Source organism: Gadus chalcogrammus, chromosome 8, assembly GCF_026213295.1.
Source record: "Gadus chalcogrammus isolate NIFS_2021 chromosome 8, NIFS_Gcha_1.0, whole genome shotgun sequence".
Taxonomy (NCBI): Eukaryota; Metazoa; Chordata; class Actinopteri; order Gadiformes; family Gadidae; genus Gadus; species Gadus chalcogrammus.
In genome coordinates, this window is record NC_079419.1 from 6186070 (window position 1) to 6197163 (window position 11094).

The window sequence follows — 11094 nt, forward strand, 5'->3', positions numbered from 1 at the left end:
GGTCACGGGCGCTATGACGCAGGTGACGGGCTCCGCAGGTTCTTTTCCACTGGAAAGAACCTGGTCCCGCTTCACAGACATGCCGTGGCACATCCCCCTGCTCTCCTTTCATGTCATGGATAATGTATTTTTTTCTGCCATGGACGTTGTTGATCATAGGCCAAGTTCACAGAGCTGGGAGGAGGGTGGCTGTCTTGAGAATCTTGAACTTCGTCAAAGACGAGGATTGGAGTTTGTTTTCTCACCGCGTTCATTCCAAAGAACCACAGAAAGCCTGCATTTCGTTGCCCTCATTAAGATAGCGATAATCTAAGTAGCTTCTGCTGCAATCGTTTGTGACCAAACAATTTCGTCGGGACGATAACCTGCAATCGAGAATTCCGACTGCTAAACACGAGACCAATGAGAGCCACGTAGGAGCCTGCATCTTTTGCCTTGGTACATAGACTCTTTTTTAGTAGAAACGGACTAGGAGGAGGATTGGTAAAAGTGGACCTTAAGGCGCTTTCACAAGTCCTGACGCACAATAGGCCTTTTCTCAGGAAGGCCAATGCCATCCTGGACTGTGGGCCCCGGGCCAACCCCTGAAGGGACCATTTACCCGGCTCCCCATGGGTCGGCCCTTCAGAGCGGGGAAGGGGGAAGACAGAAAGGACCAGCGACTCTTTTATCCCTGTGGCCATTCATTCATTAAATCGCTGGCTACTGATCATACTGATAAAGCCTCTTATATTTTTACATACACATAACAACTGCATATCGGTCGACCTTGTCTTGTCTTGTTGTTTGTGGTTTGCGTTGTACGGTGTTGAACGTGTGATCCTCACGCACAGCAAATCTCCCCTCTCCACCTTTGAACTTGAGCGTGCGGACATCCTGTTGGGTGCATCACACATTTGCTAGAAAATAAATCAGGACCCTACTAAACCCCTCAACGAAAGCTCCCCGCCCCTCATTCCGTCCCCTCGCCCCAGTACCAGCGCCACCTGTTGCACGTGGACCAACAGTTGGACGGCCCGCATTGTTTTGGGACGAGGGGTGTGTGCGGGGCTCAGGCTCAGAGAGAGGGGATAACTGTCGCAGCACACCCCATTGTGATGCAGGGTGCCTCGGTCAGACAGCCACGAGCCCCCTCTCTCTCTCTCTCTCTCTCTGTCTGTGTCTCTCTCTCTCTCTCTCTCTGTCTGTGTCTCTCCTTTGTGGTGCGCTCCTTTGTTGGGAGAAGGCAGAGTCTGGGGAGCTCTCTGTCCCTGCGGCCCCCTCTCTGCGGCGCCGTGGAATGGGGCTGGCCGCGCGACGCCCTGGGCCTCGGAATCCGGGATTAGAAGAGGCCGGCTTTCAAACTGCAGTTGTTAAATATGTCACCTGTGCATATGTGTTTTATGCTGTATGTATAGTTAGGGACGGCTGGCAAATATATACATGTGTGTGTGTGCGTGTGTGTGTGTGTGTGTGTGTGTGTGTGTGTGTGTGTGTGTGTGTGTGTGTGTGTGTGTGTGTGTGTGTGTGCGTGTGTGTGCGCGTGTGTGCGTGTGTGAGTGTGCGTGTGTGACTGTGTGTGAGTGGGAGTGTGTGTGTGAGTGAGTGTGTGTGTACAACATACAGTGTAACGTACATATGCACAGGTGACTATTTAACAACTGCAGTGTTGTAATGTTGTGCTACATGTGTTATATGTGACGCGCTCTTATGCTGGATTATAACATTTAATTGCAACAACACCATATAACGGGAATAACCTGGTGGGCCGTGGCCCAATTCTGTGGCTCAATACCACATTCCAGTTGTTTCTGGAATGTGGCCTTGCAATATTATTTTGTAACACAGCAATATGAGCACATTGGTAGAAAAAAGTTTTCTGGGTTCTCAACTACAATAGAACATCATGAACACTAAAGAACAATATCAAGGACGTTTATACATAAAATTTCAATAGGTAAGTAAGTAAACTGAGTAAAAAATATATCTTTAAGAGGGAGTGAGCCCACTGTTTTAGCTGGACTTCAAACTAATACTAAAATAATAAAATAAACCGCTGCTTAGATGGAAGAAGTGTCAGAGAACCTTAACCATCTCTCGGATGCTGCAGTCCTTAGCTGCCCAGACAAAATAGACATGTTCACACACATCTCACTGTCGGTGTCCCTTCATCTCCAGGTCGAAGAGTACAACTTTTGGCAGAGACTGGATAAAAAAAACCAGATGATTTCACTCCGGACTCTGGGCCATGGATGTTTGCTTCACGAATTTGGTGTCGGTTGGTCACGGTCTTAAGACCCTTAACGACGAACTGAGGGATGGGACCTATACACACATTCATCAGAGCAGAGCTCTCCAACAAACACAACCCCCACACAGACGCACACACAAACACGCACACACACGAACACGCTTGACCTTGACCTCAGGATCATCTGGAAACGGCAGTACACGCTTTGCAGTGTGCATGCGGTATGCTTTGTGAAATACATAACCGGCCCGGCTATTTTAGGTCTAAACGTGGGAGACGTGTCTTAAGCATTTAAACAAATGCCAGGGGCGACTGGCATGGGCAGAGTGTGAGGTGATAGTCAGGCTTACGCGTCCCTGCTGGCCCGCAATAACCTCAAGTTCACAGTGGAAGGAGTGACACTTGAATGCCCTGTGTGCCACGTGAGTGTGTTTAACAGTGTGGATACGCTCAGGAATTCATTGGCAAGGCAAGAGGGATCGGTGACCTGTAGCTGGTGACCTCTGACCTTTCTGTCACCGACCCCGCTGCCTGCGATGCTGTGTGCTTCCAAAGGCCTTCACAAAGCTGTTTTTTTAAGTGTTGCTGCCGCCACGTGCTTGTCAATGTGTGTCGCATGGCTTTGTTCATCGGATACAGGGGAGAGCACTCCGAAAATGTCATATCTCAAGGCTGCTGATGAAAAACAATCCATCCTATTAAATCCACCCTATTAAATCCATCCCTGATGTTCAAAACAATTCAATTCAATTTAATTCAATTTAATTTGTCTAGCCCTTAATCACCATTACTGTCTCAAAGGGCTTAACAGGCCAAATATATATGACACAGTATATATGGCTGTGAAATATATGACTGTCATATATTTATGACTTATATATGAGTCCTGAACCTTTGAAATCATGTTAAAAGGTTCATGATTTATTGACCATTGCATGCCTTCGTGTAGGTCCTCCTATGAAGGAATATAGCTCCTATATACACAGGAGGACGGGGTATATTCCTACACTTTGGGTGAGCTGTACAGTAGCACAAGGTAGTGGCCTGGACAGGTTTATCAGTCCTTGTGTATATGCATCGCAATTACCAAGAGGGGTTTGACTTCCTAGCGTGCGGGGGTGCTGAGGCCAGAGTCGCAGCCCGTGTCGGGGGCTATTAGGCAGGAAGTGGAATGTGACGCCATGTTTGGAATCTGAGACGGATAACCCCCCCCCCCCCCACCCCCGTACAACCCTGGCCACCACCTCTCTCTGTCTTTTAATCCCTTTCTTCTTTATCTCCTCTCCCCCCTACAAACCGCCCTGCATCCTGCCCTGAACCTCTTCCTGTGTTGCCTGAACTTATTTGGCTCTCTTCAGCTGAACCATGTCGTACATGGTATGTACATGTGTAGATAGAAGACAGATAGTTGTATATTCTGAATGGATAGTAGGCAGATTTGACAGCCCCAGCTCTGGTTACATGGTTGAGGGCCTATACGTTGTTTTTGTGGTGCTTTCATCAATTGGTCCGTATGTGCATATTAGGCTTCTGATCAGTCTAAAGAAGATCATGTGTTTGGGTTGCCCATCTATTTAAGAATAACTCTCAACAATCTATGTTTAAATTGGACATTCTGAGCTTGGATTATTAATATTCTTCCACACAGGAAATGATCCATGTTTCCTCATGTAGTGTCTTTAAATCTGCCCTTACTTTTGCCTGAACGGAAACACAGGATAACCTCAACTTTTGTTCTCAACTGATAAACCAGAAACACAGTCCAGCAATGCGAAACATTGAAGAACAGCGCAGGCTTTGTATTAAAGGGAAGAGGGGGCTTTGCAGTATTGCTCCGATCCTTAAATAAATGTAAGGCTTGATCCCCCATTAGCATGTTGGCCAGAAGTGATGTTAGCGATCGCATTGACAGCTTCCAGAAGACAAGCCAAGGCACTTCCACAGCTGAACCTTGACCCCTCTCGCAATCCATCTAGCAGAGAGCTACTTGAACCCCTGGCCATGGGGGTTGGTGGTTTTAGGGGCAAACTGGCAATACTTCAACTTAATGGCCTCACCTTGCTGACGTACACACCGGACAGAAGCTTTTTCCTCCTTCTCCGTCACGTTGCTTTGATTTGTTGTGTGTGAGAGCCTCGCAGAACAAGGGAAGCGAGGCAGCTGAGGCTCCCAACCCGGCACTGAGGGATGTGACGACTAGTGTGGACCTGCCCTCCCTGTTCTCGCTGTCAGAACCCTGAATCGCTCTAAATGTAGTCTGCAGCGTTCTCTTATCAAACTCTCAAATTCTCCTGTCTTTCTCTACTTAATTTACACACTTTTGCTTAATCCAGATCTTCCAGCCCGAGGTAGAATAATATATGTTTTGCAAATCCAGCCGTCAAATTCCACCTCGGGGCCATGTTTTCGTAACGTTGATTGAGTATGTGTGTCAGCACAGGGTTGCCTAGATATCGCCTGTGTTTGTTGCTAAAGACAGTGGGGTGGGGCCCTAAGGTGAAGGTGAGACTCATTCCTGGCTCGCCCGCCACATGGTTTCAAAGGGCGGGAATAAGGAAGGAACGTCGGTGCCAAATAACTCCTGGTTCTCCGTTTCAGACTCCTCCCGACAAAGGGAGCTCTTACTGTAAGCTGCTCCTCGAGAGGTGAAGATTAATACTCCTGGTATTCAGGGAACCCGAAATTGCCCCGGACGGGTTCGGGTGCTTGATTATGAAGATGATGGTAGCGATGGTGATGGTGATGATGGCGTGGGCTGACGTAAAGCTCTGATTTTGTCGGAGGCAATCACTGTCAACCCCCCCCCCCCCCCCCCCCCTCCCTCTCCCAATCCCTCCCTCCCGCCTGTGCGGACTGTATTTACTGATAGAGGGGAGATTGGGAGCAGCACGGGTTATATGGGCGGTTTTGTAATGTCTCCCCCCATTGTTGCTTTTGCATTATTATAATTGCATCACGGCGGAGGACAACAATAACATTGTTCAGTGGCCTCACCTGGTGCATCAACATGGGCACTGTAACAGTGAGCCTCTATTGAGCGAGACACAATGCACACACTTTATGGGCCCCTGATCTCGACTTTGCAAAAGGGCTAATCTCTGTTCACGGGTCATTTCACCGCAGCCAACGTTTCCGAGCGGAAAGGAAAGAAAATGTTGAACAGCCATGTGGACTCAGTGGAGTCCTGGCTTGCTCAAGACCAGGAACGGACACAGTGCTTTAGCTGCTTTTCCAAGCGCTAGGGGTTGATATGAATGGACGTCAAACCCTGAAGCACAGGCAACCTGACATATTTGGCCTGCAGTTCATTCAGAGCAGACACTAGCCTGGTTTCGTTTTTTTTGTTTACCTCTGCGTGGTCTTTCTGTGTGTGTGTGTGTGTGTGTGTGTGTGTGTGTGTGTGTGTGTGTGTGTGTGTGTGTGTGTGTGTGTCTGTGTCTGTGTCTGTGTGTGTGTGTGTGTGTCTGTGTGTCTGTGTGTGTGTGTGTTTCAGCTCTACCACGTGGCGTACATCCTCATCAAGTTTGCCAACTCCCCCCGCCCCGACCTGTGGGTCCTGGAGCGCTCTGTGGACAACGGGAAGACCTACAGGCCCTGGCAGTACTTTGCACGTGAGTCCCGCTCAATGCGTTACTTATGAGGCTTAGAAGGACTGCTTCAAAGGAAGCACTCTATGGGCGGCAGTAGCTCAGGAGGTAGACCGGTTTCTCCTAGCTGAGTGTCGAGGTGTCCTTGACAAGGTACCTAACCCTGACTGATGTCGTGATGTCGAAGACAGACATCCTGTCTGTCTTCGACAGCTGCTGCTGGAACAGAGACTTCCAACTCTCCAGCAGTAGCGCCCCAAGGCCAGATATGCGCCCAGCGGGAAAAACTGATGATGATGACTCAAAGACAAGGAAAATGTGCTTGCTGGAGATAAGGTTTGTACAAGGTGCGAAAACTTTCAAGAGGACCTCACATTCAAGTTAATATATCATCTATATAAATATGCATTTTATGTTTAATATATAAATATAAAATCACCTTGTCACACAAGATTTGTCACACTCAAAATGAATACCAACCCAAGCAAATCCATTTTGCGATATAAAGGTCCCACAAACCTTGCTCAATTTCAAGTGAGAAATTATTGTAGATCAGAAACATATATCAAATCAAATACAAGTAGCAATTACTTTCAGGTGTCTCACACACTGCATCTCTTCCTCTCTTTCACTATGGATTGCCATAGACGTCCTATGGTACATAATCAAAACCCTAAAACAAACACATACCCCCGGCCCCCTCCACCTAAGCCCTGGGATGCGAGGTCTCACAGGGGTGTTAAAGCCTTGGTCTGGGAGGACGTCTTGCCTAGAGAGAGACACACACGGATGACTCACCAACCCTTCCAGTCCCACCCTCTCCTTGCAGAGGCTTGCTATGCCAGTCCCCATATTCCCTCCATTCGTCTGTCTGCCAAGGCATTAATAATGCTCTGAGAATGTTTGCTGACTCCAGAAAAATAAATCCTCTCACTGTCTATCAGTCTGTATCTCCTGTTTCTATGTCGCAGGACTTGAAAATAGTTGTTTGCTTGCTTTCTGAAGTTGTGTGCACTTAAATGATTCTTGCGCTTCTTTGGGGTTTATCTTTATCGTTGAATGCACTGTGTAAGTCGCTTCGGACATAAGCGTCTGCTAAAATAATGTAATTTCTCTATTCTGACATATGCCATTGCTGTTCATTGTTCAGTCACTACCGACACACTTTACCCTAACTCATGTTCATCAATATTGTTGATTTATCAATTTGATGTACAGGTACGCTTACACAGTATTGGAAATGAATGCTATGAAACAGAATGAGTCAAGAAATCTTGGTCTGTTTACATTTGACAGTGATGTATTTGATTCAATTTTGATTCATATCTATTACCAACATCAGCAGATATAAAACCTAATATGATATATTCAATGACATCTGTAAAGTAACTAATAATATAATAACTAAGAAAATAATAACATATTTACAATAACAAGTAAATAAGGTCAATGAGAGACCCTCCCAGCGAGGAGTGAGTGTGTGATGACGTCCTCGTCGCGTGTCCTCAGACTCTAAGCACGAGTGCGTGGATGAGTTCGGGAAGCAGCCCAACCGACGCGTGGAACACGACGGCGACCAGATCTGCACCACGGAATACTCCAGAATCCCCCCGCTGGAGAACGGAGAGGTGAGGTCGTCCACCCTCTCGCCGCCACGCCCTCACACGAGATCAGGACGGCTCCGCGGCGAACGGAGCGGCTCGTAGGGCTGGGCGATATTGCAAAAAATATTAGCACGATTATTTTTTTGATATTGATCGATATCGATATTAATCACGATATATGATTTGATACTGCTGCAGCCTGAAGAAACCAGAGTGTTCATTAGTTAAACCATACTTTTTTGTTTATAACCATATTTGTGATAAAGGAACATTTAATCACATTTAAATATAAACATTTAACTTGAAAAACGTGTTTTATGTGCTTCCAACAGAACAATATAAGGTAGCTTGCCTTGTAACCTATTGAACATAATGTAAATAAAAAAAAAAATATATATATATATTTTTTTTTTCTTAATATCGAGCATTTATGTCTAATGCTTATCGTCGTAATCGACGTGAGTTTTATCGCGATTAATAATCATAATCTAATTATTGCCCAGCCTAGCTCGCGCTATTTACGATTGTTATCCGAAATGCTACAACGCTACCTCCGACCGGCGCCCTCCAGATCGTGGTGTCTCTGATCAACGGACGGCCGGGCTCCAGCAACTTCACCTACTCCCCGGTGCTGAGGGACTTCACCAAGGCCACCAACATCCGCCTGCGCTTCCTCCGCACCAGCACCCTGCTGGGACACCTGATCTCCAAGGCCCAGCGCGACCCCACTGTCACCCGCAGGGTGAGACACACGCGCCCCCCCCCCGCTACGCTCACACCCTGGTGTCGCCCCCCGGCAGCTTAGCTAGTCACCCTCCGCGTAGAGCCAGGAAGGGTGATGACGCACACGCACACATGTGCATGCGCGCACACACACACACATAGACACACAAACACACACTGCACTCAGCTTTCACATTCCTTTTGTATTGACTTAATTGCCATATCCGTCTGTCCAGTCATCCCAATAAAATTGCCTTAGCTGAGAATGCATCCACTGGTTTGGACAGAGAACACCTCAGAAGTCAGGGAGGGTTTTTCGGCTCACTCCATTTACCAGTATACTTTTATCAATGCTGTTATTGAAATGAAATTTCACTAATCTTGAGCGTGACGTGAATTCCACCGCACATGAACTCTCTCACTCTGTCTCTCATGTACAACGATGATATCATAAACACGGTCCGGCCCTTCCCTCAAGGTACACATGGATTGCGACGGCGTCTCGTTTCCCAGGGCCTGTCTGCTCCGGTGTGAGCGATACGACTAATGGGCCGATAAGATTTTCTCTTTTTAATGTATCCCCGGTGATAACCAAAGCTCCTCAACATTTTCCACAGTACTACTACAGTATCAAAGACATCAGCGTTGGTGGACGCTGTGTGTGTCACGGCCATGCACAGGAATGCGGTGTGCGGGGCCAGGCAAACTCCAACAGGTGAATATACCTTTTGGTTGAAGCAGATGAAGTCGATGGGATGGCTGTCTGGGGATTTAGCAGCACTTTGTTTGTTTGACAAATAAAATGTACTTGACGTTACTTATTTCCTATTTCATCCCGTAAGAGGGAGCCTCGCGGGATGACATATGAAATAAGTAACGTCAGGTACATTTTATTTGTAGAGGAATCTCAGTGAATATCAGTTACGGTATAGAAAGGTTTAGGCGAGGTTTAGGAAATATTATCCTTAATTATCAAGCCAGAAACTTCTGGGGAAGATAGCAGAAAGTGCGATCACTCCTTGTAGGGACTGTAAGAAGGGAAATGGGTGGAGTAATGGGGAATAATGTAGCCAAATGAGGCTATATCAACCAACAAGCTGAACTGGAGTGAGTTAAATCATGGGGCGTGCACTGATCTTTGAGGCAGATATAAACATAAACAGATATTTTGTCCAAACAATGACATAACACACAATCACTATGGCAGTGGTGAGGTACGTGGCGCTGTCCTCGGCTTGTTGACGTTGACTTCATGCAGGAACAGGAATAAAGAGGGAGATCACTGTGGTGATTCCAAAATCGAAAGATCCTACCGATAGAGAAGGTAGGATAAGACAAATGGCCTCGTGTGTGTTTATTTCTAAGAGTTCCGACATTATAAAAATGTAAAGCAACAGGGCGGATTCTTTGAGTCCATCTGATTATTGCTTGCAGTGATGTCACCTTCTGTCTAGAGTCCAAGAGGTGAGATTTCTGTGTGGTCTCGATAAAGGCAGACAGTCATCATGACACATGGACCTCATGAACCGCCCTTTGATAGCAGCACAGACTGTGAAATGAGGACTTCTCTCATGCCACTGCTATTACGGCGTTAACAAAATGACTGTTTCGCCGGCAAGCTTTTCCATTGAGAACCCGAGAGAGCGTTGCCATCTAATGACTTCGTTCCCCATCACCCCTCCTGGTTTCATCTCCCTATTACCTGAGGGAGCTCTGCTGATCGGTGAGTCACTCCCGGTGTCCATGCCTCTCTCCTCCTCCCCAGACGGCATTGCGAGTGCACACACAACACGTGCGGCGAGTCCTGTGATCGCTGCTGCCCGGGCTTCAACCAGAGGGCGTGGCGCGCTGCCACCGCAGACAGCCCCAACGCCTGCCAGCGTAAGTCAGCGCCTAGCGGGGTTGTCCGACTGGGAAACCCCCTCCCCTCCTCGTGTCTGTCTTTCCCGTTAAAAGGACCAGGTGTTGGATCTTGCGTGTGTAGATTTAACAGTTAAAAAAAAGGAAGCAAAGATAATGGCGCAAATGTCCTTTCAGAAGTCTTTTGTTTTTGTTTGCATGATGTCCACTCATGCCGCTCCCGTTGCCTTTTTATGATTAAAGTTTGTTTATGGTTATAGCTAACATACGTTTATGATTGTTATGTCTCAACACAGGTAGCGCACGCTTCAGTGAGCTTAGTGGGCTAGCTTGACTAGGCTGCAGTTCACTTACCAGCCAAAGGGGGCAATAATGAGAAGGGATTTCTGATTATTACCACGATTACCTCAACGTAGCCTGAAATCAGCAGACCAAACCGCAAATGCATATTAGTCTGAAACCTCTCAGTACATTTTCAATTTCCATGGCCGTTATCGGACCTACAAACATTCAGAGTAACGAAACGAAACGCTCCTACTGTGAGCATAATAAATTATAGCCAATAAAACAAATAAGATAACCGTTCGAGATTAACAGCAGTAATATGGAGTCAGCATATCTTCCATCTCTTTACATGGCGGCATCTGTAGAATGGGAGCTCCTCGCACTCTCCCCCTCACACTCGAACCCCCGCATTCAGCGCAGAGTAAATATACAAAGAACGAATGGCAAATGTAGCGAATTAAAAGTATATAAAAAATATATGCAGGTATGAAAGTACTCGTTCCTTAGGAAAATCTAATCTTTACTCATGTGCGTTACTTGTAAAGCCTTACAACCCACCCCTGCAAACCACCACACTGACAACCAGTTAGTCATGCAGCCAGGTCAGACAACCGTGCCGGCCTCCCCACAACCAACCTCCTAGCCCCACCCCCTTGCCTGATGCAGATCTTCAACGCCGAAATCCCCCACCCCCCCCATGCCAGCCCTATCCAACCCCCCCCATCCGACCAGCCAAACTCCTGTCAGATGGAATATAATGACTTTGGACGTGTGACAAGATCCTATTCCTCATACCTCGAGATGC

At 47.1% G+C, this 11094-nt stretch overlaps 1 protein-coding gene across 2 annotated transcripts in view; it reads left to right on the top strand.

Annotated features, from left to right (window-relative positions):
* LOC130388067 (laminin subunit alpha-3-like) overlaps positions 1 to 11094 on the top strand; it is a 79934-nt gene that overhangs the window by 6161 nt on the left and 62679 nt on the right. For both annotated transcript variants that reach the window (XM_056597392.1, XM_056597393.1), the window contains exons 3-7: positions 5724 to 5841; positions 7327 to 7445; positions 7993 to 8163; positions 8762 to 8859; positions 9910 to 10025. In XM_056597392.1, coding sequence (XP_056453367.1) covers positions 5724 to 5841; positions 7327 to 7445; positions 7993 to 8163; positions 8762 to 8859; positions 9910 to 10025 — 622 coding nt within the window. The remainder of the gene's footprint in view (positions 1 to 5723; positions 5842 to 7326; positions 7446 to 7992; positions 8164 to 8761; positions 8860 to 9909; positions 10026 to 11094) is intronic.